This window comes from Pleurodeles waltl, chromosome 7, assembly GCF_031143425.1.
Source record: "Pleurodeles waltl isolate 20211129_DDA chromosome 7, aPleWal1.hap1.20221129, whole genome shotgun sequence".
Taxonomy (NCBI): domain Eukaryota; kingdom Metazoa; phylum Chordata; class Amphibia; order Caudata; family Salamandridae; genus Pleurodeles; species Pleurodeles waltl.
The window spans coordinates 905,281,796-905,309,271 of record NC_090446.1 but is presented as its reverse complement, the minus strand read 5'-3'; the positions used below and the strand labels follow the sequence as shown (position 1 = coordinate 905,309,271).

Here is a 27,476-nt window from a genome sequence, read left to right as displayed (position 1 = left end):
AGATGATAAATGTTCACCCCAGTCACATATTTGGGTTTAATCTATCAAGTGCTTTTGTTCACCAGGCCTCCGCAGTTTAGACCCTGCCAGATGCAAATCAGTCCTGACCCTGCTCCCCATGGGAAAGTCCAGCCAAAACTGCCAGGCTAGGTCCTACGTGGACTGGAAATAAGTATCTTGGGACCGGTTTTGGGGTATCACCCATCACCAGCTACACTAGCGTGAATCCAGTGGCACAGTGAGCATGGGACCCACGTCTGGGCTTACTCTTCCCACTTAGGGTGAGAAAAGCAAAAAGAACAGATGATGGACAGAATGCAAAACAAATCAAGCACTCACCCCGTCACAGATTTGGGTTTAATCCATCAAGTTTTTTTGCACGCCATGCCACCCCAGTTTGGACCCAGTCGTATGCAAATCAGTGTTGACCCCGCTCCCCATGGGAACAGTCCAGCCCGAACTGCCAGGCTAGGTCCTCTCAGGACCGTAAACAAGCATCCTGAGACAGGGTTTCAGGGTATCACCCCTAATCAGCCAGGCTAGCTTGAATCTAATGGCACAGTGAGCATGGGACCCACGTCTGGACATAGCCTTCCCACTTAGGGCGGCAAAAGCAAAAAGAACAGATGATAGACAGAATGTGGAACAAATCAAACATTCACCTCCAGTCAAACATCTGGGTTTAATCCATCAAGTATTTTTGCTCATCATGTCACACCAGTTTGGACCCAGCCATAAGCAAATCAGTCTTGACCCTGCTCCCCATGGGAACAGTCCAGCCCGAACTTTGATTTGTTTGCTTTTGTCGTGTAAAGAATCGTTTGTCATGAATTTTATGATGTATCCACAAACAGTATTCAAAGGACAATGCAAAACATAATAACGTATAAACAATGCTCTTAGACAAAGACTTTGATATTCATAGAAATTACATTACATTTCATTACACAAATTGACATGTATGTGTCCAACATGTAGATCAGTGGTTCCCAACCTGTGGTCCGGGACCCCTGGGGGTCTGCAAAGCTTCCTCAGGGGGTCTGCGACTGCTTAGAAAATTAAATAATATTAACAGATTAGGTCACCAGCTTTCAGTAATGACTCCGTGGGGGGGGTCCCTGGATTCCAATAATGATTTAGTGGGGGTCCCGGGTTCCAGTAATGATAAAGTGTGGGTCCACAGAAGTCAAAAGGTTGGGAACCACTGATGTAGATAAATATTTTATTAGTAAATATAAGTGTCAACAAATAAAAGTGTCAAGAAACAGAAGTGTCCATCATGTCACTTAAACCAATATAGTGTCCGACATGCTTATTTTATTGTTATCGCTGGGGGTGCAATATATCTTTCAGAACCGAGGTTATCCAGGTATCGTAGGCGCTTAAATTATGCCTATGTGTTTCCATCTCCTGAGTGGGCCTATTATTCCTAGTGAAGGTCTAGGTTTTTGCACATCTGGTATTCTACACGGACGTATTTGAAGGTACTTTCATATGCACCAGTGAAGAAAAAGAAGGATTGATAACATAAAATATTTGCCTAAGATTACACAATTAGGTTAGGCAGGGACGATTTGATTAATCCAAGTTTTCTGGTTCCATTTTCTACAATTCAGGCACTAAATAGGTATCTATGTGTCTCTATTTTTACCTCAAATGGTAATGCTTTGTTTTTACCTCTTTGTGCATGAGGTTAGAGCAAGGGTGGCAGGGATAAGCCACATGCAAGCTGCCTTGTTATGGGCTTGAGGTTGCAACGGGACATCGAGTTGAGCCAGATCTAGGCTTAGGCTAGAGCCTGACTCGAACTTTAATCGGCTCATCAGTCTCTTTTTGAATCTTTAGGTTGATTGCAGAATTATTTGCTGTTTCCTGCACATTGATCACCCTTTATAAAGTAAAGGTGAGTCAGGAAAATAAACAGAACAGCTGGAGTATTGCATGTCCGCCTAAACATACAGACGTTCCCAGCACCACATTTGGAAAGCTGCATCAGGTTTCCAGGTATACAATTGGGAATGTCATGTGAAATCTCACGCAGGATCCTATTCCTCATATAGTGAACTCTACGTAGCATAGAACTATGCACAGGGCAAATATAGTCCACCAAATCTTGGGGGGGTGGGATCTGTATCCATGCGCCCACACTTGGGGGTCATCTGGAGGAAAAAAGAGTTGTAAACACAATAGGTCTGTGTCTAGGTGTCATAGGAAAGACCTATCGGCTTTACCCATGCATGGCTTTTACTTTTAAACTATTTTTATTGATAATAATGGGCAAAATAATATATAAATAAGAGATTATGAAACTTTGCAGCACAGCATGTTCAAATTATGCTGTGTCCTATGTGATCAAAAAGGCAAATTATACAGCATTTTGAATTATCTAGCTGTTTTTTTTCATTTTACTAGTGTTCTGAAAAGGTGTGAAATTAGGTCACTACTTTTCTTTTTTAAACATTGCACAGGCACCTGGACACCTAGGCTGCCACTTGTCTGTGGCCTGCAGTCCCTGCTTGTTACAGACTGATCCAGTGACAACGCCGCTGCCCAGGTTTTCCTACGTGGGGTTTCTCACTCACTGTTCCTCCTGCCAACAGAACCCTCACCCACCCCAGGATCTACTTAATGAAGGCAGCAACATGACCATGCAGGGGATGAGTGCAGCAAGCATTCTGCTGGTGTGCCTAGGGCAAGCCCATCTGCGCATGTTCGTGCTTGGACCGTGCACAGCACCACAACCCCTTGCCCTCCTGCCACCTGAAGATACACCATCGCTGAGCTCTACACCGTGACCCTGGATGCCACAACAAACACTGCCACCGCACTGGGCCACTCTGCACAGTAGGATCTTTCACCTGCACCTACTGCCACTTCGCCTGCCAGTGCACACATCCCAGCCCACCGAACAGGCCCACCCCATACACTTTAGGCACCACCTGAACAAAATCACCAACTCGCATGGGCCCTTCTCAGCACACGCTCACACTCCACGCATTCTACCGAATTATTGTACCTCAGTGCCTCCCTTGCATCCAACATTATCTTCATCACAAAGACTAGGCGCAACTCTACATCTGCCACAGCAATTCACTCACCAAGACCGCACCAACAAGCCAGGAGGAGGAACAGCATGCATCCACAAAGAGACTATACAGTGCACCACCACCATTGAAAACACTGCCACCCGCATAGAACATCTCAACTTCTGTGAGCTCCATACGAACAAGACAACCATCAGAGGCACCCTTGCATACTGACCCCCAGGCCTGCACTCCAGCTTCCGCAAAGCCATCGTAGACTTCATTGCATTACTAGCCTTACACTCCAAGGACTACATCTTCCTCGGTAACCTGAATTTCCACATTGATGACCCCAGCGACAACAATACTGCACACCTCCTCAACAGTATGAGCAGCCTCAGATTGACCCAGATCATCCAAGATCCTACACACTTTCCAGGACAGACACTGAACCCCCTTTTCACCTTCCACAACATGCCATATACAGTCATATCACAGAACTCACATGGAATGATCAGTCCATCGTCCACTTCAGCATCTCCATCCCTTGCACCGCCACCCCCGAGATGACCAGCACCTGCATCCAGAGGTGGAACAAAATCTCAGAGACCAGGTGGATGGACAGATGCACTCAATACCTGTAATTCCACTACCACCACCAACCTTGAACAGGGAGTGAAGAACTTCAACACGTGGATCACCAATTGCGCCGACAGCATCATTCCCATCAAGAGCAACATCCAGAGAAAATACTCCAAAAAGGCCAGTTGGTGCACCCAAGAATTCAAAACACTGAAACGAGGCAGCAAACAGCTGGAGAGAACATGGCGCACCAGCAAGGACACCTCTAACGGGGCAGCCTTCAAGACCTCTCTCAACATTTACCACTGCCTGATGAGGGCAACAAAGCAGCACCAACAACACCAAGGAACTTTTCAACATGGTTAAGGAATTCTCTAAATCAGGTGGCAGCGAAACCAACATCACACCCTCACAGGAGCTGTGCAACAACCTCACTGGCTTCTCCCGCAACAAGATCATAACCATACACAGAAACTTAAAACCCCAACCCACACTTATGTACTTCCTCTGCAGATACGCCACCTCTGCAACCAACACGAAGCACAGACTGATCACCTGGAATCTTCTGTCCACCTAAGACAACACCTCCACCATGAAATCCATCCACTCGGGAGCGCCCACAGACCCATGTCCACACCACATCTTCACCCTTGGAAACCAAAGGATAGGACAGGAACTCACCAGCCTGCTTAACACCTCTTTCACTACCACAACATTTCTCGATGCCTGTGAACATGCTAAAGTCAGACCACTACTCGAAAAACCCTCCACTGACCCCAGTGAACTCAACAACTTCTGGCCAATCTCACTTGACCCATTCCCAGCAAAGGTACTAGAAAAGATCATCAACAAACAAATCATGACACTCCTGGAGCAGAACCAGCTCGACACCTCCTCCTCCGGCTTCCTCAGCAATCACAGCACTGAAACTGCCATGATTGCAGCCACCAATAAAACATGAGCCCTCATCGACCAGGGACAAACAGCAGCTCTGATCCTCCTCGACTTCTCTGAGCCTTCAACATCGGATCCCACTACACGCTGGTTGAAAGACTCCATCACATCGGCATCCAAGAGGACATATTCAGATGGATCATCTCCTTCCTCACCAGAAGAACCCAGAGGCTCCACCTTTCACCTCTGGTGTCCCCTAGGGCTCACCCCACAGCCCCATGCTTTTCAATACATACATGATGACCCCACCACCACCAGAGCCAACTTCCACATATGCATGACAAGCTTTGCAAACTAGATAAAGAACTGCCTGCAGCTCAAGACAGACAAGATGTAAGTACTGATCCTCAGCAACAGATGCAACACATGTAATGACTCCTAGTGGCCACCAGATGTAGGACCCGCACCCACTCCCTCCGACCATGCCAGAAACCTAGGTATCACCATTGACAACAACCTCTTCATGAAATCACAGATCAACGCAGTCTCCTCCATCTGCTTCCTCACTCTGCTCATGCAATGTAAGGTCTTCCAGTGGCTACCCCTCCACACGAGATGCACCGTGACACAGGCCCTTACCATCAGCCAACTGGATAACAGCAACGCCTTCTATGTAGGAATCATCGCACACGTCCTACAGAGACTTCAGGCCATACAGAATGCCATAGCCAGACTCATCCTCGGCCTTCCCCAGCAACCCTACATCACACCCTACCTCATGCAACTCCACTGGCTCCTCATACAGAAGAGATGCCAATTCAAGCTGCTGACCCACGCACCCAAGGCTTTACACAACCAAGGACCTGCCTACATTAATCACCGCCTGAACTCCCATATTACCCACATCTACCACAGCGGAAGTGGAGGACACTCCTTTTCCCACATCTCAGTAAAGACCTGGAACAGCCTCCTCACGCAACTCTGGACCATCACCTCACTTCCAGAATTCCAAATAGCCCTCAAGACCTGGCTGTTTGAATAAGCCTCCGGTACCTGGAACTGCTTAGAAACCCTATTAGGTGATTAGTGGCGCTTTAAAAATCCTGTTTGATTGATTGAAAGATTGTAGGCTTTCACAAGTGCAACGTTCTTGTCAGCCGTGAAGTCAAGCAACAATCTTAAACATCAAAGATATAACCTAAGGGGATCAGGATCAAGGTTGCTGCTAGGCATTCAAAAAAGTAGGGAGTTCATTGGCATCCAAGTCCTGTCTTATGAAGGGGACTACTTTTTCAGTGCACTTTCTTCACATGGTGTCATCACTGGAAAAGGAGACAGTTGCTCAGGTAGGTTGACTTATTGCCCCAAGCTGAATGCTGTGGTGGGTGAAAGGAAAATAAGACACTTCAGCAGAGCAATGGATAAAGAGGCCTAGCTGCAAGCCTCTCGAAGAAGTCTATTATATACATATGCTTTTTTTTTATCAAAACACCAGATCTAAACAGGAAACCTAGAGATGGGTTGACCATATAGTGAATGGTTTAATTGTTGTCTTTTTTGAGGGAGAGTAACTTTTTTCAGCCAATAAAATGCTTTTGCTTTTTTACATTTGTTTGAAAATAGGTCAGGAGTAGTGTACACATCTCTGTTGATTACATGAACAAACTTGTTTGCATCTCATTATTTGGATCATAATCCACTGTGGTGTTGCTTTAACAAAGTGCATTACTGATCATATCGCTGTGTGCATTTAGTTGCATATGTTTAACAGTTCACCTTGAACTGGCCTGTTTTCATTAACAAAGCTGCACACCATACCACCTGACCTATTATTTAGGATTTATGTTGCAAAAACTCTTACTAAAAAACATTCATTCAAAAGAAATATTTAACATATGGCAACCCCATGCAATACTGTACCAGAATACTGTGCTGCAAAAATATCAACTTTCGAAGTAGCATCATAGCTAGGATATATAGTTAATTATAAGTAAATATTGGCGTATTTGGTGTATGGGCCCCAGGTCAAGCAACATACACAATCCCTTGCAGGGTTAACCACAAAAAGTCACTAATTTAATTTATCCTGTGCTTAACTCCGGGTAGCTTGGCACAAAAAGCAGTCAGGCTGAACTCAGAGGCAATGTGTTAAGTATTTATACAACACACTAACAGCAATACAGTGAAAACACAACACAATATACATCCCAGAGCAATGTATAAAAATAGAGTACATTTCAATAAATTAGTTGACACCAAAGCCATCAAAATCAAATTAGTGGAACCACAATGAAGAATTGTTGAAGTTCAAGGTTCAAAATAACAAGTCTTCAGTTTTGCAATATGCCCCCCAGACACATTTAGTACCACACCCAAGGGACCAAGAGTCGATGGAGACCTCCTGGGGGTTCAAGACTCACCCAGGCTCAGTTCGGGTGCAGGTTCAAGATGGTGGAAACCTGTTATGTCCATGTGGCTCTGAACAGGAGGCCAGCTAAACTAGCCCTTGGAGTCACTTCTGAAGCCCTGGTTGCAAATGAAGATGCAGAGCTCCATGGCAGGACTGGTCTCTGAAAGTTCAAGGCAGGCTCCAGGCAGCAAAGCAGTCTTTACAGGTACAGCAGCAGTCTGGCAAAATGCACAGCAGGTCACAGCAGAAGGCAGTCCTCTGAGAGTCCCTCCACAGATCCAGTAGTGAACGGAAGAGTGGGTCTGAGAGCCCTATTTTTATACCGTGGTACCCTACTCCTGGAAGCTGGGAGACATTTCCAGAAGGGTTCTTTGAAGTTCCAGGAGTTTCCTGCCTTCCCTGCCATGGCTCCTAACTGACTACAATAACAATACAGGGTCGTTAAGCCTATTGTGTGGTGGCCCAGCCCAGCCTATTCAGATGCAAGTGGGCCTGTGCCTAGTTCCACCCCCTCTGAAGTCAGTTAATGGCCTATTCAGGCTCTGCTAATCCCACTATTGTGTGACTGTCTGGGGTGAATTCACAAAGTCTCAACTGTCAGTTACACAAAGTAATGTGACCTAAGACAGGTTGCAGGCACAGAGGGCCAAGGGCAGGTAAAATCCAGTTTTTTAAAAGTGGCTTTTTTAAACTTGTAACGATAAAACTGACTTTACCATTAAAGAAGGTTTATCATTACAAGTTCATAGATACCAAATATGAGATATTTACCATCTTTGTAGTAGGAATTACAACTTAGTAAATCTAATGAGTAATCCCCAATGTTATCCTATGGGAGCGGTAGGTCTCACAGTAGTGAAAAAAAAAAAATTGGGGGAGTTTTTCACTACTACTAAAAAGTACATGTCCTACCTTTTAATTACACAGCACCCTGCCCTAAGGGCTACTAGGGCCTTCGTTAGGGGTGACCTATATGTAATAAAACGGGAGTTTAAGCCTTGACAAGAGGTTTTAAATGCCAAGTCGATATGGCAGTCGAGCACTGCCTTCAGGCTGCAATGGCAGGCCTGGGACATATTTAAAGTGCTACTTAAGTGAGTGGCACAATAAGTGTTGCAGGCCCACTGGTAGCATTTAATTTACAGGCCCAGGGTATATGGTATACCACTCTACAAGGGACTTACATGGAAATTAAACATGCCAATCAAGCCATGTTTAGGGGAGTGAGCACAAGCACTTTAGCAAGGCCAACAGAGCGAAAATCCAGCCAAGATAGTGGTAGTAGTAGGTAGTTATACTACATAATTTCAATAGGAAAAACATTTTTAGTTTGCTTATAACTTTGGCGCCATGGCACCCAAAAGCTTTTTACTGGTTGGGATTACTGTCCTTTATTACTTTTCAGGCCCGCCATGTCACTTAACTCATATAAATGGTGTGTTCCAATACTTTCACCAATACAACCCGTCCAGATATTGAAAACACCTATGATGCAGAAACTTTAAGCACACTTGAATGCAAAACTTAAAATGAAAGGATTGTGAATGATTTAGTTTTACTTAAGTCCCTCCAGCACGTGCCTTCCCTTGAGCCTGTTCACAGTGCAAAAAGAGAACCTAGCATATCTTCCCCATGTAATCTCAAGAATCAGCCTAAGGGAAGTGGCTTACTCATACAGTTATAATGCAGGCCCCATGTGCCAGATCTTTATATTGGATGACCAGCTCCCTGAGTGACTGCAGTCCAAGCAGCCATTGGTGCAGAGGAGATGTTAGCTGGCATCTGAACTTCTTGGGCCTGGAGAGAAATTCTGAATAAACCTGTATGTACTACAAGTTTATGTTGATTAAAAGTAGCAACTATTTCTCCAAGCCAACAGCACCGTCTTGTTTATTCTTGTGTTTGCAGACCAGAGCTTTATGAATATCAGTTTGCTAGTTTAGACTGGATGTAACACCCTGCGTTTACTGATAAATCGATATTTAGAGTAGGCGTAGTATGTGTCTGTTACTCGATTTGAGTCATGTTCAGCATAATGCCCAGGGTCATGATAAAGAAACTAGCAGTGCCTCTGGTGCACTGGAGCAGCATGTGGTAGTAAGGGTTTGGACTGGTGTTTCAATAGTGTCCAATGTAGGCCCAGGAAGGCCAACTCCATATCTGATTTTCAGATAGTTATCAATAAATATACATACAATTAATCACTTTAGAACTATTTTACAAAACAAGTGGTTATCCTGAAAGTCTGGATTGGATCCGGCCTTCCTGGACCTACATATTAGCAATTTTGCCTTAGAGCCTAGAAAAACAAAAGAACCCCCCCATTCTGAATGCTCTTTATCAGGTAGTAAAGCTCAAGTTAGGCTCTGCCTGGCACACAGTCATGGCTGACTGACCTCTAAAGGGGTGGGACGGGTGCGGGGAACATTTAATAATATATTTTTTTTAAACTTACCTCCTTTGCTGCTGCCGTGCTGCTCCTCAGTTCTTTGTCGCTCCAGGCTTCAGGCACAGTCTCCAGCCTACCCTGACACTGTCAAAGCAGCATTAGGATTGGCTGGGAGTGCCCAGCTAGGGCGCTCCCAGGCAGACTGGGAGCCTGTGCAGGACCGCTCCAGCCTGACAACACAGTGCTGGGCTGGAGAGAGAGCCTACTGCACATGGGTGTTTCTGGCCAGCCCGAAATGGCCGGTCAAACATACATACGATCTGAGGGGAGTGCTGTGTGCACTCTCTTCAAGTGCTCATCACCCCCAATGCCCACGCCCCTTTTAAAAAAAACGATAATAAACACAGTTTATTATCGTTTTCTTGAAAAGGTTTTGCAGCTGCTTCCTCGGTTGGGGGGGCGACACTCCTCCGCACTAATGGAGGAGCCGCTGATGCTGGCACATGACAGGCATTGCCTGTGCTGCAGCTGATGGATCTCAGTCTGTCTCACAATTGACTGGATGTTGAGCCATCTGTGACTGCTTCTGTCTCAAAAAACTACTGTCACTGCCAGGACCATGTTACCCTGGGTAGCCAGGGTTTGAGTTCCCTCCACAGCACTGCACACAGCAAACAAAAGCTGGTTCACTAATGCCAGTATAGTCTTAGAGCAGCCTCTCATGTGAACTCATTTACTGTTGCTTTTCTGTAAGTTTGAATATATAATTTTATAAATTTTTGCTTTAGCATTATTAGTAAATACTGCTTTGGTTTATCAGCACTAATAAAATAAAAAACATAATAATGTTTCCCAGTCTGCCTGTATAATTAATATAGGGAATAGGTGGGACAAGTGGATTTTACAGGACATGTAGATTTCTGTAGCATTTTGTCCCTTGGATTATTTTAAAAATTCCACACCCCGGGAAGATGTCGTGCGTGATGCAATATCTGGGGTAATTAGCAGTCCAGGTGGGAGTAATGCCATCTCCCACAGCATGTGGGGAGCCAGCTGGGCCCAGTGGGTCCTTGGGACTCCCCCGCAAAGCCCCCAACATTGTGTACAGTGGGTGTCCTAGGTGTGCATCGGGCAGCCACCTTTTATTAATGTGAGCCTCAGGGATGGGGTCCTTGGGACAAAAATAGGCTTGGGGATGAGGCCGCATGGCCCCCTCTCCTTTAAAATAAAAAAAGCCCTGTGGTCAAGTCCCCAGGACCTAATGCATTTCAACAAGGGGGAGCATACAGTCTCACTCCCCTTTAAAAAAAAAAAAAGACCATAGGGGATGTGGTCACCAACTCACCAAGTCCTTATGAGGCCCGGGGAGGAAGGCCACATAGCCACCTCACCTTTGGCTCTGGGGGATGGGGCCCCCAGGGCCTCATGATGCTTGGGCAGAGGGGCCCACACAATCCCCCTTATCTTTAAAAAAAAATTGCCCTTTGGTGATTGGGTCCCCAGTGCCTAATGAGCCTCTAGTAGGAGCACCCCAAGGCTCCCTCCCCTTTTAAATACTTAAGGTCCTGGAGGATGGGATCCAGAGGGCTTGATGAGGATCTAGGGTAGGTATGTGACCCATCTCCCCTTCTAAAACAATTATGGTGCTGGAGGATGGGGTTCCCAGGGCTTAAAGTGGCTTGGGAAGGTGGAACATGTGGTCTCTTATCCCTTTTAAAATACATAGGTCCCTGGGGGATGGGGTATCCTTCCCTTTATTTATTGGTATGGCCTCAGGACATGGGATCTCCGGGGACTAATAAGGCTCGGCTACAGGCCCCCCTCCCCTTAGAATTTAGCTCCAGCAATGGGGTGCATAGGGGTCCAAGAGAGCTTGGGGAGGGTGGCCACATGGCCCCCTTCCCATTTTTTATTGCATTTCCCCAAGGGATGGGGTCCCTGGGGCCTATTAAGGATCGGGGAGGGGGGCTGAATGCCCTCCTCTCCTTTTTAATTGTATTTGGCTCCGAGGCATAGGTTCCCCAGGGCCGAATAAGGCGTCCCCAGGGTCAACTAACTGAAAACCAGGCCCTGTGTACATCCCCACTCCGAGTGCAATGAAAGGCTGTGCTCAGCATGTGGTTGGCTATCTGCAGGGGGGTCAGGTGCCTGCGCGTGGGTTGGGTATGACAACAGGGCCTGGCGAAAGGCCAGGCTCTATTGCCAACCCCCAGCTGTGCAAGGCTGAAGTGGGTTGGCTTCATGTAAAGTAATAAAATATTACTTTAAGCAAAAAAACTATAAATTCACTGAAAAAACTAAAGTTAAAGTAACTTTATAGTTAGGTGAATATGTCAGTAACAACTAACGCTTTGAAATAAAGAAAAACACTGAAATTCACCTGTTATAGTTAGCAGAGCTAACCTGCACTGCTTATGACCTCACATGTGACATCACTCATGACCTGTTCTATGACATAATTTATAACGTCACTGATAACATCTCAAATGACATCAGAGATGGCATCACTCTATAAACCTGTATGTCATTAGAGACCTGAAAGTTAGTACAAAATAGCTCTGAATAATAGAAGGATCATTAATGCCATCACAGATACAACTCCCTTGGGTGTAACAAGCATGGATTATGTGCAGAATTGACCATACACTTCACGGGTAGCCTAGTTCCCTTGAACAATCAACCACAGATAGATGGGAAACCCTCATTGCACACAATGTTCAAGCCAGGTCCCTCAAGATAATTAACATCTGTTCCCAAATGAATGCCCTACTATGGACAGCTTTTATCTGTATAAAACCCCTCACAGTCACCAAACATACATTGAGAAATTAAGTTAATGTGAGTAGAACAGTGGGTACTGTAAACAGTATTTACTCTATGGAGAGAGTTTACTCTGCACTACAATGTTTGCAGAAAAGTGAAACTCATGGAAAATACACCACAAGTATTAAAAAGTGTCTACTAAGAACAGTGTACACTCCATGCAACACTTTAAAAACAAAAAAGACACTATTGGCTTAAACCAGCCAAGGTCTGCAGATGCTAAAGATTGTACTACCTATAGCCTTCCTACTGTGGTGAAAACTTCACTGATAGCCCATCTGCTGAAGCAAAAGAAGTACATGTACACAGTGGTTAATTTGTAGGCCCTAAACTCTGTTCTGAAACAAACGACTGCTGCATTTAAATGTGTGAGCTCAGAATACTGAGGCAGCGTAATCCTAAAGCCATCTCGGGCCCCTTTAATCCATATACAGCCACTCCCTGCCCATTCAGCTCACTCTTGTAGCGTCCTGCTTTCTCACATTGTGACACTTTTCCGTCTTTCTTTGCTCCATCTTTCCCATATGTGTCTTTTGCTTGCTGTAATTGCCTGATGCAGAAAAATAAGTGCCAGTGCCCCCCACCGGCAACCACAGGCTCAGATTAAGCCCTATATAGGTTAGTACCTGGTGCACACAGGCTTCTACGTTATATAGAAATTGCCATGCTAGGACAATTCTGTCTAATTGTATATGGCTGCTTACAATACTTAGGGCCATTTTTACTAACCTTTCACACAACGCAGTGTAGCAAAGCACTTGCTGTGCTACACTGCATGAATGGAGAGAGCAGAAATGTGACATTTCTAATGATATACAGCACATTTTTGCCGTCTCATAACACTGGCGGTTCACTTTGTGCAGCCTAGCGCCAACACAAGCGCCCTTGTACCATGGTGCAAGTGGGCCTGCGTTGCAAGGAGAATTGTTTTTGGGCAGGAACGGACATCTTACTGCACAAAAACAATCTCTTGAGGCATTTTCTTTTTTCTGTATGTGCTGCAGATTGCAGCACATATAGAAATAGGAAATAATGAGGAGAAAAAAAAATTATCTTTGTAATGCCATCTTCTGGGAGGCATAGCGATTTCGTGCAAACCCAGGTTTACAAAGCTTTGTAAATTTGGGATTGTGTGAGATCCATTGTCAGATGCATGGCAACACCCATGTTATACCCAAGGAACGCCTCCCAGAACGAAATATGATGCAATGCAAGGCAAACCGCAGTGTGCTAAACATTTTTTACAGAGCCACTCAAGGTGGCGCAAATCGCAGCTTGCTTCGCTTTGTAAATATCGACTAGCATTTTACATCACAAAAGTGGTGCAACAATGATGAAACTGTTAGTAAGTCTGGCCCATAGTATCTATTACATAGAATCTTTGCCCTGTTGGAAACTTATTCTGCAGAACCAAAACATTTGTGTGGGACATACAGCACAGAATTTGTCACCTGTCATCTACACACACAGCTACTCTTCAATACAAAGATTTATGTGTTCATTACCTCTACAAACCTATGATGCATTAGCAGCACATGCTTTTTGTTAACACTTACACCCATTAGTTGGGCACAGACAGTACAAAATAAGGTAGAAAAGTAATGTGGTAGCTACCCATCACTATGTAAACTACACAATAAACTAGCACTCTTACTGGATGATGTCATTAGTGAAATAATTATTGATGTCATCAATGATGTCATTTTAGATGTCATCAGTGATGTCATAAATGATGTCACAGAAAATGTTATGATTGATGTAATATGTGAGATCATAAGCAGTGCATGACGGGGTGCAAGTTATAGTTAGCTGTGCTAACTATAACTGGTGAATTTCTTTGCTTTTTTTAGTTCAAAATGTTAATGTTGTCACTGACATGTTCATCAAACTATAACGTTACTTTAACTTTTGGTGTTTTTTCAGTGAACATATATGTGCAGTTGTAGTTAGGTCTGCATTTCCATAGAAAATGCCTTTTTTGGTTTGCCAATAACTTTGGCGTCACTTGAGGAATCTTACCAAAACTTTCCAAAGAAGTGCTCTGTTTTGCCTAGTTTCTGCATGAAAAGTTTCAGGGTGATCTGTCAAGGTGGGGCCGAGAAAAAGGTGGGGTCCCAAAACACGAAATCCCAAACATTTTCCATAGACTTTTTTTTAAAAGGTATGCAGCCAAAATGGCTTAGCGGAATTACATCAGATTTGGCAGGAAGCTAGATATTGGTGCAGAAAGCACACTTTTTGTGATTTGGTGTAGATCTGTTCAGTAGTTTAGGAGAAATTAAGGTACAAGAATATTTGTATATTCAGACGGCTGGGTTTTAGGGACTTGAACGAGAGCCCCACCAGCACATCTACAAAAAATAGAGCATTCTGATTACTCTACAGTTTTTATTCTCCTTGGGCCTCATCTGTGAGTGAGCACTCTGACTGCCTGGTCTCAACATGAAAGAAAATGTTTTGGCAGCCATTACAGGACTCAGCAACTTAGGGCCTCATTGCGGTGGTGGTCTGACTGCCGCCAAAGCGGGGGTCTGACCGATTCGACAGTGGTTTAACCGCCACATTATGATCGTGTCAGTTGCGCCACGGTTGGCCAGCCAGCACCGCCAGTTTGCAGTGCCGGTGGTCTGAATCCTCCAGGGCAGCGCTGCAAGCAGCGCCGCCCTGGTGATTACAACCCTACCGCCATGTAAAGGCTGGCAGAGACAGGGTTCAGTGCAGGGGCCCCCATGGCCATCCCCGTCGCGCTGTTCACTGTCTGCTTTGAGCTGGCATCAATGTTGTGAGCTGTTTCCCTCTGGGCCAGCTGGCAGAAACAACGTTTCCACCCGCTGACCCAACGGGAAACTCTGAATGAAGCCTGCTGGAAGGGGGCTGCACTGGCGGAAACCTGACCGCTCGATTTTGGCGGACAGCTTTTTCCATCCCCCAAACTCGTAATGACCTCCTTTGCCTCCTGTCCTAAGATTGTTTTAAAAACATGAGATATGTGGGCAGGGTAGGGATTCCCTGCTCCCCCTAGTCCTTGGTGGGGAGGGGGGCATAGAGAGACCCTCCCCCCGGGTCAAAATTTAAAAACTAAATGGTTATTATGCTGCAATCCTGTGGGACCACCGCAACAAAATAAGAAATATCTATTATTATTATGACCTCTGAGCTGGGCCAGGCCAAGGGGTCATTATTTTTAAATATTAGGAGAGAGGGCATAAGTAGGAACCCCCACCGTGCGCCTCTTTTCGGCCTGCGTGACCCCATCCCTCAAAGCCAAATACAAATTAAAGGGGAGGGCGACATGTGCTGCCCCTCCCCATACATCATTGATGCCCTGGAGAACCCATCCCCTGGGGCCGAATATCTATTAAAACATGAGATGGGCATGCGGCCTCCCTCCATGTCACTATTAGGACCCTAGAAAGCCCCTCTCTGGGTCAGAATATTAACTATGGGGAATGAGGCATGTGGGCCCCCCCTCCCCCAGCCACTACTGGGCCCCAGGGAACCCATCCCCAGGGCACTTTCCAAAAACAAGAGGAAGGGAAATGTGGCCACCCTCCGCAAGCTACTGTTGAGCCCTAGGGATCCCATTCCCAGGGGACACATTTCTTAAAAACTATGCAGATAGCAATCCCTCCATACCAATATCAATATCCCCCTGTTCCAGTATCACTATTCAGTATCAGGGATCCCATCCCTAGGACCCGATACTGAATAGTCCCCCAGGGAGCTCACCCTTGGGATACTGTGGTTCCCTAGCTGGGGGAGTGTGGGTTTACCCTTCCTGCACTCTCCCGGGTAGGAAACTCAACCTTGTTCCCACCCAGTGGGAACAGCTACAAAATGACACTCCCACCCATGAGGGAGCAAAGGAAAGGTGCCAGCTCCCACCAGCATCCAGTGTGGTGCTGGCAGGGGAGCTGGTGGGAGCCTTAGAGCTCGCCCTGCGGCTCCATAGGAGCCCTTCAGTGTGGGTGCCTCAGGAAGACATTGAGACACCCACTAAAAAAAAGGGCTGGTTCCCAGATGGGGAGCCAACTGGGGCCCTGGGGCACCCACTAAATAAAAATAGGCCGGCTCTTGACGGCACTCACCATTTATGCCTGATGGGGAATCAGCTGGGGCTGTGGGGCCCTGGAGCTCCCTGCAGCCCACAACTAAAACAAAAGATGTGTGTGTCCCGTTTGGCACTGGGACACCCACAAAATATTATTGAAAAAATAAAACAAATGAGTGGCAAGAGCTGCTCATTTATTATTCGCTGTCCCTTAAGGAAGCATGCTATTTGCTTTTTTTTAAAGCTTTTAACTTGATTGTGTTCCCACATTTTTCAAACGTTGTGGAGGGCAGCAAGAAGCTTAGCAGCCCTACACAGTGGCGTAGCATGGGTTGTCAGCACCCGGGGCAAGGCAAGTAATTTGCGCCCCCTAACCCGGGGCAAGGCAAGTAATTTGTGCCCCCTAACCTGTGGATTTTAGCACTCGAGTCTCTTCCAAGATGTTGCGCCCGGTGCGGCCGGCCCCCCCTGCACCCCCCACGCTATGCCACTGGCCCTACAGCAACATTAAACAAAAAAATCAGTAAGTCTCCTGTGTCATTAAATCCATAAACCATGGAGAACTCGCCATATTTTTTAAAGCACTCCTAGCTCCTAGTTGAAGCTCTGTGCTCTTCAACTGGAGTGCAGGGCCTCTTGTGCTTGTTTTTATGATTGCATTTTGTAGGCTGGAAAATCTTAAAAGAGAGACATTTTGCTTTTATTTAATTAATAAACCCAAAAATAAAAAAACAAAATACTTCCCTGAGTCTTTCAACATTTTTCAGTCCACACAATGCAACATGAAAAACGATGTTAAAAGATCGACTCACAGACGTGTTTTTTTATTAAAACATTATTAAACATTTTTATCATAGTCCCTATTATGAAACATTACATTGGGTGGATTATTGAACAATACATTCAATTAAAAATATTGGTGATTTTTGGACAAAGATGATAGGTCTGTTTCATATATACTGATATGCTCACCACTTGAGAAAGCCAGTAGGTTCACTTTTCATACTTTGGGGTTGTGACTCTTTGACAAAGTTAGTAAGTCTGCTTCAGTGCAGCCAGCGACTGTAAGGTCAACAGCACGCTGGGCATTCCAGAAAGCAGTGTATGGTGTGGGGTTGGCTGCTTGCAAGTGGCTGGACACAGGGCCTGGCCGCATGCCAGACCCTACGGCCAACTACCATACCGTGCACTGCTATTTACATCATTCATGACATGTTCTATAATACCTTTGATGAAATCACTGCAACATCTGAAATAACATTGATGCTAACAATGTGGTGCCTGTTGGGGGTCCATGAGTTACTTAAGGGCACAAGTTAAAGTTACTAGAGATAATTATAATTGGTGAATGGTGAATTTCAGTGTTTTTAACTATAACGTTAGTTTAACCTTTATTTTATTCGGTGAAAAAAAATATATATTTATATACATATATTTTTTTTCTTCTTTACTTAAGAAACCAAAGGTTACAGGGACATTATGGTTAGGTTCTGAATACACTCGGACGTGCACAGAAATTCAGCAGTTAGGGTCATTTCACGTAACTATAACGGGGGGCCTAAGGTAGCTATAACTTGCGGCCCTGCAATGCACAGTTTTTTCTTCAATAATTTGACTGCTAATGTTTCATTTATATTTTCAATGATGTTACAGAAGTTGTCATGAGTGATGTAATATCTGTGGTAATTAGCAGTGCAATGCAAGGACACGAGTTATAGTTACCTTAGGCCGCAAGTTTAGTTACTTGAAATAACTCTAACTATAACTGCTGAATTTCTATGGTTTTGTGCACATATTGGAATAAATACTGCCAGAACAGTCGCAATGTGAGTCATTCCCTCAACTATTTGTTGCTAACTATTCAAGTTAGAGGTTGTCAAGTAATTTTACTTTCACCTGCGGCATCCTGATAAGCATCAGCACTACTAATTGGAGACCAATTTTATGTTTCCAAGCATGCATGGCAGTTACGAGCAATTATTGAGCAAATAGGGTGTGAGTCCTTCGTTTATCTCCACAGTTAAAATCCACCAATTAGAGTGACTGATGTCATCTGTTAAATAGAGGAAGCTGTTGCTGTCAGTGTAAATTCACAAGTAATGAGAAAGGCATCGCACCAACACGCATCTGTGTGGATAACTATTAAAATGTATTTATCATCCTGTGAGTGTTCCAACCTATTGTGTTTATTGATATTAGATGTGACTTGCCCACTGGAAGTTCAGCAGCTTTGGTGGTATTGTGTAATCGCATGTGTATATATATATATATATATATAGTCACTTAAAAAGCCAAAGGTTACAGGAAGGTTCTAGGATCTAAATGTATTCAGCAGTTAGAGTTATTTTAAGTAACTATAACTGGGGCCTAAGGTAACTATAACACGCACCCCTGCCATGCACAGTTTTTTCTTCAATAATTTGACTGCTAATGTTTCATTTATACTTTTAATGACGTTATAGAAGTTGTCATGAGTGCTGTAATATCTGTGGTAATTAACAGTGCATGGCGAGGTTGCGAGTTATAGTTACCTTTGGCCGCAAGTTATAGGTACTTGGAATAACTCTAACTTTAACTACTGAATTTTTATGGTTTTGTGCAAGGAAAATCAGAACCTAACTATAACATCCTTGTAAAAAGTTGTTTTTTTCAGTGAATTTCTATCTTTTTTCAATGTAAAGTCATTTTAATTACTATACATTATTCCAACCACCACGTCACACAGCTTTCGGACGTGTACAGCGTGGGTTGGCTGCAGGGCCTGGCCTGCGGCCAAGCCCTGAGGCCAACCCCTTATAACCATTGAACTTTCAAACTACTGAGTGACAGTCCTAGAACTTTACCAGTGGGCCAAAAGAGAGCCAATCCCCTATAACAGTGGTCTCCAAACCTTTTAATGCCACGCCCCCAGTTGAAAAATATGGGGCCCCCGAAGAATTTTTCACAAATATTTTATACAGATGGCAATGTTTAAATATGTCTAGATGTATTTCAACATTGCAATTAAATACTGTTACCTTTTAAAAAATGCAATAACATGTTTCTGCTTAAAACAAAAGACTGTTATCTGTGTTTTGCTTCTTTTGGCTAGAGCCTGGTACCTCCGCTGGGATCACTTGAGGCCCCGTGAGGGGGGCCCGCCCTATAACCATTGAACTTTCAACCTACTGACAGTCCAAGAACTTTACCAGTGGGCCACAAGGGACTCCCTTCTGCTGTGCCTTAAAATATAACTATAATATTTGTAACCAAGCTTCTTGCCAGTGTGACACTTTCAAGTTATTGCATGGAGAGACCATTGGAATAACAATCTCTCCCACTCTCTTCCATCCCTTTATGGGTGGAAGAAAGAGAGACAATGAGAGGACCACGGGAGGAGCCTGAAGGCCTCGGTAGTGCTGGCCGGCATTGCTTCCCAAGCAGGGAGCTGCTTGAAATAGCAGCTCCCTGCTTGCAGGAGCAATGTTTCCATCTGTTTCCCTGCAACAGATAAAAACTCTGCTTTCTGCAAGAAGGAGCTGAAAGTGGAGTGTTTGCTTTTGCTTGGCGGGAGCTGCCCCCCCCTCCATTGTAGCATTTAGCCTTCTGAATGTGGTGGTCCCCAATGGACCCCCTACTTTAATTTATTTCAGCCCCCGGGAGGTGGAGGTCCTCGGGGCTGCTGGGGGAGGGGGCACCTTCTTAATTTGAATGATTTGCCCTGGAGAGGTGGTGGTCCCTGGAGGTATTGAGGAACCGCGCTGGTCCCCCGCATTAATTTTATGTCTAGCCCTGGGGAGGAGGCGGTCCCTTGGGCTGGAGTGGGGCCAGGCAGGCCCCCTGCATTATTTTAATGAGATTTGCCCCAGGGAGGTGGTGATCCCCTGTGCGGGGCAAGCCCTGTGGGCCCACCACATACATATTTTTAAGAGGCCCGGGGAGGTGGTGGTCCCTGGGCTTTTATGGTGTGCCCCCAGGACCTGGCCCACCTGGGGCAAAGAAACAAAAGAAAGCATGGGAGACTGTGCTTGCTTTTTTGAAAATCACAACAAAATTTGCGGATTTCCTGCGATTTTTGAAGTGATTTAAAAAAATACTTCTAAGCCTTACAGTACCCAAACCATTACGCGAAGGGCGTGGCCTAAGGTTTCGGCCTGAGGCTGTGTCAATCCACGGCCACCACCACCCATGCCTCCAAATGCAGGTTATATCAAATGTTGATTTTCCCACCAATCAATGCACGCTTTCTTCAGGGTATTTTGAAGTGTATTTTTGATTAATTTCGATGTGATTTTTATGTGTATTTACTTCCCGTATGATTCCCAAAATATCTTTCTATTCCTTGCTGTCATTCTCGCTGTCTCTTCTCATGTCCCCTCTTTCTGTTGTTGCTTGCTGTTCTCTTTTGCATTTTCTATCTTTTTCTCACCTGCCCACGTAGCTTCGGCACTTTATCTACCTGTCACTCTCTTTTTGTATCTGTTCCCTTGTCCGTCTTTCTGCGGCCTTCCCTCTCTTGCCCCCTTTTTAGGGTCGACCCTGCGTCACAGGCGCTTGCGCATGCTTATCGCTTGCGAGATGCTTTAGTAGTTAGAAAAGGGCTCGGAGTCCCGTCCATGTCACGGCCGTGTCTTTCATTGGTTCGTGGGCTTGCCTTTTAAAATCTGCTTGCTTTCTTTAGTGGAAGGTATGCATACGTCATGCCTTTTCCGGTGGTTAGCCCTGCTCGAGCGCAGCAATGAAGCACTGAAAACATAAGCGGCTCGCTGTTTTCCATCCGGTTTGTGGACTACTTTTTATATTTTTTCGCAGCGCGATCTCGCTTGGCAGAAGTTGAACGCTTTGCATGACATCGACCCTGTTACAAAGTTAATTGCACTTTTGCCAGTTATGTAGATAATTGCACTTTTGCCGATAGGTTCCACTACAAGTGAACTGTAGCAGCTCGATCACACTTTTTTTCCATTTAATGTGGCAAGAAAAATACATTTTGGAGTTTACAACTGCTAATAGCTGTAACTCAGAGAAATGGGAGACCCATTGCTTTGCAAATGCTTGTTTCATTTGTTTTTGAGACTCGGCTTCAGTTGAGTCTCAAAATGGCTGCCACCACTTCCTGGTTGAAGTGTTGGCAGCCAATCAAATCTCTGCACGAGATCAAGAGGATTTGCAAAACCTTCGCACCTCCAGATATACAAATTTGTTTTTTCTTAAATTTCTCTTAAACTACTCAACAAATTTACACCAAATAACAAAAAGCATAACCTGCGTACTGAAAGCTACCCCTCTGTCAATTTTCGAGTAATTCAATCCAGTAGTTCGGGCTGTAGTTATATTCAAAGCTATGGAAATTAAAATGGGAACTACGCTATTTTTGACCCCTCCCTTTTTCCTAGTCCCCGCTTGATGGGTCACCCTGAAACTTCCGTTGCACAACAAGATTGTTTGGCACACTTTTTTGGCAAATTTCATGAAGATTCGTCAAATAGTGACAAAGATATAGGCAAGTCAAAAAATGCTTTTTCTATGAAAACTAGGTGCTAACTATAACTACCTACTGGTGACCACCAGTAGGTATATATATATATATATATATATATATATATATATATATATATATATGAGAGAGAGAGCGAGAGAGACCTTCACAAATACAAGAAAAGTAACTTTATAGGTACCTATCTATAGTTACCTTGACGATAATGTGTTACTCGATAATTTGACTAAGATATTTTTCAAGTATGGTATTAATGCCCTCAATATTCTGACATACAGTCTCATGCTTATTCTTTAAGTGTTAATGGATCCTTTCTGCTTGAAAAGTTGATGTATTTGACATACTTTAATGGTTTGTATTTGTGAAAATTATATCCACAAGAAATTGTTTAGTTGTACTTCTTTTGTCTGCCTTCTCACCGTTTTAATAGCACAGCCAGAAAATATTTTCTTCTAGTTTTGATGTACATCTCAGTGTTATTTAACATTTGTTACACTAGTTGAAAGGTCTACGGTGGTTCTAATGAATGTCTCTTTATGTGTCTGTCCAGCTGCTACAGGTCACCTTGCCCAAGGAGGAGGTCACGATGTCTGGACAACTATTACTATCGTTATTCTCTTTGCTACTGTCTTCCGAAGCACCTGAGAGCTTATGAGCACCTTTGACCGAGCTAGTCAGCATCGAAAAATAAACTTCGGAGCTCACAAGCCTGAGTCCAGAAACTGGAGGTCTCATGCGTCTACTGGAGTGACCGCATTTGTCAAAATTGGTGCTCAGAAGACTAACGTGGCACACTGGGAATCCTTTTCCACTTCAACAACTTGACATCATCAAATAGAGAGGTGCTGGACTACCTTGCTTCTAATGTTGACAGAATGTTTGTATTATGTGAACCCTTTAATAGAATAATGCACACGTGCTCAAGAGCAGTACCAGAGTGAACAGACCCAGAGCCCCACTGGTTTCAATGGCAACCATCTCAGAAGATGAGAAACATCAGTTACATTTCATTCAAATTCATCCCGTGCATTTCATCTTTAGTCACAAAACTTTACCGCTGCATGAAACCATTTCACTCATTTCCGTTCAAACAATGGGTGGATCTTAAAAAAATCAGTGCCTAGTACACCACGCATTACACAGGTGCACATCTGGCCATGGGTACCTCCGCTCAGTGGTCTATAGTGCTTGAGAGTGATTCCGACCAACTTGTTCCTTTTCTTACCTTTCTCACAACCCCACTCAGCCTCAGATAGCTGAAGAGCTCTGAAGAGACCAAAAGCTAGCAGAAGCACTATACCAAACCCGAAAGAGATAGTACACTTCCAACACAGCTGAGGCCAATAGAGCTGGGTCAGATCATACTACCTGGAAATTAAAATCAATGTAAAGCACATGGAAACATATATGACGTTTTACATTTCATACTTACTCCTACAGCTTCTTTTCAATTTGGGAAGGGGGAAAATAAGGGTAAAAGCTAAACAGTTGGAGACAGAGAAGGTATAATATTCAAATAAATGTGATGGCTTAGGAAGTTATATACTATATTGCTGGAAATGAATAAATGTCTCATTACCAAAACAACTATTAGCAAAAACCAATAGGTCTTGCTTTTGGGAGCAATTGGCTTCGCCAATTATTTTAGTAATATGATACTGAATATACATTGCATATTTATGTAAATAAAGACTTGAATTTCTTAATATTTTAAACCTTTTCCTTTAGTGCAATTGTATGCTAAAATTGGAAGTGCATTTACTAAGCATTTGCAAAGCCAAGAGGTCTCAGCTCTAGAAGGCCGAGGTATTGGGTTTTTCAGTGCTTCTATAGTACATGTGAGCCGGGTCGCATTTAGGTGTCCGGGTGAGGTCGGACAGTGGGAGGGTGTTGATAATGGGTCATGACTGAGAGCTCTGGAGCTGAGGCTGAAGGCAGTGAAACTCAGTTGGCCCTAGCAGTGTTGAGAATACATGCTCATTCAATCCTTCACCTCCCTCCATCCAGTGTGCACAGTGTGGTTGTAACATAGGTACCAAGTGTATTTATCAATTTTATTTACAATAAAATCAATATTGTTACTAATTTATGTCAAACTGGTAACAAGCATTGACAATGCTGGCTAACATAGAAGTGTCAAGAGGCAGCCAGCATAGATCACTATTAGAAATAACATGTCACTGTGCTAGTTTTAATCTCTTCTATTCTCTGTTGCACCCTTCCAGTATATTTTAATATTTTTGTTTTCGTTTGGTTGAAAAACATTCCTAGGCACTAGAAGCTGGGGTGCGGAAGGGGGTGCTGCAGCACCCCCTCTTCCACACCACTTTTCCCCACCAAAATAAACATGCTATAGTTCAGAATATAAATGAGCAATATATATGCCTTTAAATGTTGTTTTTGATATTGTTATACTTGCTATGCGTTCCAAGAAAAAGGTCTAATGTCAGGCTTAGTCTTCTGGTAAATTGCTTTTAATTCTTTTCAAATGTAGATTGGCATTTACCTTTTCTTCTTTGACTACAAAGTTGTAGGATTTTGTAAAGTGAACAATCTGACAATCCTGCTGCAGCACAGGTAGTATGAAAGGAAAGGCTATAGGAATTCCGTTTGTTTTTGTAAAATACAACATTTAAATACCTGTAAATGAAGTGTACAAATATTTCAAAACAGAGCAGTTAGGAAAGTAAAAATAAAGCCATTTTTTGTAAGTCTGAAGTGTGATGGAAACAAAGTATGGAAGTAAATCAAGACACTTTACTTGGTGATGGAGAAATGATACATATTGGTGAAACCCGATTTCCTACATTATCATCTGTGTGCTACACAGTTTTATCAGTAAAACTGGATGTCAGTGCGAAGTTTGTTGCCATTGCAATAGAAAAAATGCTGTGTGTGACAGTGTACTACCACACCATGCTTTAATAATATATTTGCAACGGTGTGCTCCAAGATGCCCCCTCAGCTACATACCATACCTTAGCACACTCCTGCTGCAGTGACCTGGCTTAATTGCTATACTTCCTCTTTCTGTGACACTTGTATTTTTCACAATCCCTTTGACTTTAATGATGTAACATTGACAGCAACATACCCACTCCAAAAATCTCACCGGCACAATTGAAACCGTTGCTAAGGGAGCACTGGTTTTTCATATTTTTTTAGCTGTTACTCTGACCCTCCAGCAAGGTGGGCAGTATCCTACAAATTGGTGAAATGGAAGAGAATAAAATTAAAAATAAATAATGAGCGATAATGACGAGTGACAGTGAGCTCTCTACACAAGGGCAGCACTTGCATAATTAGAGGTTAGAGGTCACTGTGAGAAATGGAAGACGGAGAAAATTGCACTCAATACAGAAGGGACCAGACAGAACAGCATCGGAAGATAGTCATATCGGCGGCCTGGTTACATTTGAATATGTGCAAGGAAATGACGAATTGATCCGTTTGGTGGTATTTAACACTATAGTCTGCTTGCAAATCTTTGTGTCTACACCCACTGGTCTACACCCACAGGATTGTTCCATTGCAGGATCTTGGGTAGAGCAAGCGCGCAGCTGCAGCTGGTGTTAGATGTCAGAGGGGGAGCCGTGCACCTCAGTGATGGAAAGCAGAGGGCCTGACCTTCTGTACTGTGACACCCCCAGGCTAGGATTGTAGTCCCCCCTTTTCATGCTATTGCGGCCCTTTAGAAGTGAAGCTGCAGTATTCCCAGAGAAGTTGATTGTAAAGTCGTGCAGGTTATTTGATCTCTAGCAAAGCAGATCCAAATATTGTCAGCGTATCAGTGAATCAAGCGCAAAGGAAGAAACATGGGCGAGAGACAACAATGTAGAGCACAGAGCAGGGAATTGGAAGCAGTACAGAGGGTTGGGGAATTGGTGGGGGAAAGCAACGGGGGGTGCAGATGTGGGGAAGCAAACTGACAGGGAGGCAAAGCAATGTGAAGCACAGAGGGCAGAAGAAATACAGAGGAGGGGCGGAAGCATGTAGGACGGGAAATCAACACAGGAGAGCACAGGTGGAAAGGAAGGAACTTGGGGACGCATGGAGGGATCATGGACCTCATTTAGGGGTCGCCCCTTGCGACCCCTGGCATTGCCTTTGCGACCCGTGACCTCAAAGGTGGCAAAATCAGTGCCAGGAATACAGGGGCAGCTCATCCTTGGTAATGCACTTCCTTGTTTTCAATCAGTTTCGTTGTTACGATAATAGTGAATTATATTATACTATTCACTATTATTGTAATAAAAATGGAGTACAGTTCGCTGGACTATGAGTCTATGTCCCTCCATGGTAGCTGAGGTAAGTAAAAAAACATGTTTTAATGTATGCTGTGTACATGCTTGCAGGTGTGCATGTGCTTATGTAAAAAAGTTTCTGCATTAGTGAATGTGTGTACATATGTGTAAGCATGTGTGTGAGTGAAAGTAAAGATAAAATAGCGTATGTTGTTACTTCTGCTACCCCTGGCATTTTGGTGAGTTGATGTCCATGGGAGGGATACAAACTAATGTCCTTCATAGTAGAGTGATGATTGTGGTAGGTCACTGAGGAGGGCCACTGTCTTCTTAGGATCAGAAACCCCTTACTCTTTTTTCTTTTAATGAGTTTATCTAGTTTTCAGCTTATTTTTGTGTAATGTTTAATGTCGATTGTACCCTTAAATTAAACACGCAATGGTAAATGCAATAGGTTTCGCCAATATCGTTAATAATAAGCTGTGGAGATGCGAAAATACAGACTTGTACCAGAAATGTGCTTATGCATGCCAGTGTAAGAGATGTGCTCATGCATGACAGTGCAGGAGCTGTCAATATGCATGCAGGTGCAGCAGCTGTGCAAAGCCTCAGTACACATCGGATGCTGTTTGGGATTATTAAAGCATGTATACCTGTAGATTCCCACCATAAAAAGAACGTAGATTTACTCCTACTATGGACATGACTGAGTAGGTGGGATTGAAGAGGAAACAACCCAAAAACTGATGTGTTGTTAAATGAGAAAGTATACTTTCTCTTCTCTGAATAAACAAAAAAACATTGCTGCATTCCCGTTACATTTCCATACGGGTAAATGTTTAACACTGTAATCTTGAGAATCTGTGTCAGCTAAAGAATCATAGGAGAGATCCTGCAATTCCTAAAAAGTCTGAAATGTACTTCAAACAAAGGGCAAACCTAATAGGTTAAGCTTTCATTTTTGTTTCATTCAACTTTTCCAATTCTGGCACAGAATTATTAAACACAGTATTGCATAATGGAGGGTCCAGTGGAGAGAGAGACATGGTCTAGTCTCTCTGCTGGACCGTTCGGGAGAGGAAGTGACTTGATACCACAGGATTGGACCCAGGTAAGTGGGGGGAACATGATGAGGGGGTTTATTAGGGGTTGAAGGGTAGGGACCGGCCTCTTTCGCGTATGCTCATCGAGCGGTCAAGAAGTTGGTCGGTCCCTGGGGAATAAAGTCAGACGAGTTTTTCGAATTGTTTAAGCCTCGGCACCATGGCAACTAGCCATGACGCGGAGGCAGCCAGGGCCACGTGTCACATTTTTGGCGAAGCCGGCCTGACCGACTTGCTCAGGCTTGGCGTTTTACACCAGACTTGGGTCGGCATGACGCGCCCGACGCGAGTCGCTTCGGGCAGGGTGGCGGCAGTTGCGGCTGCGTGTGGGTCGCCAAAGGGCTCCTACACCAATTAGGCTGGAGGATCTGTTGCCATGGGTGCACATTTATCCGGATAAAGTCATGGCTTGCAAGTCGGAATGGGGTTTCAGAGAAGGTTTTTGTGTAAGCTACCAGGGCCCGAGAAGGAGGAGATGGGC

General features: G+C 44.2%; 1 protein-coding gene across 2 annotated transcripts in view; it reads left to right on the top strand.

Moving 5' to 3' along the window:
* Window positions 1-24,358, top strand: part of LOC138245698 (vascular endothelial growth factor C-like) — a 92,117-nt gene extending 67,759 nt beyond the window's left edge. Inside the window, exon 7 of one of the 2 annotated variants that reach the window (XM_069199528.1) lies at window positions 22,199-24,358. In XM_069199528.1, coding sequence (XP_069055629.1) covers window positions 22,199-22,313 — 115 coding nt within the window. In that variant the 3' untranslated portion in view covers window positions 22,314-24,358. The remainder of the gene's footprint in view (window positions 1-22,198) is intronic. The other variant, XM_069199527.1, reaches the window with a different exon arrangement.
* Window positions 24,359-27,476: the final 3,118 nt, after the last annotated feature.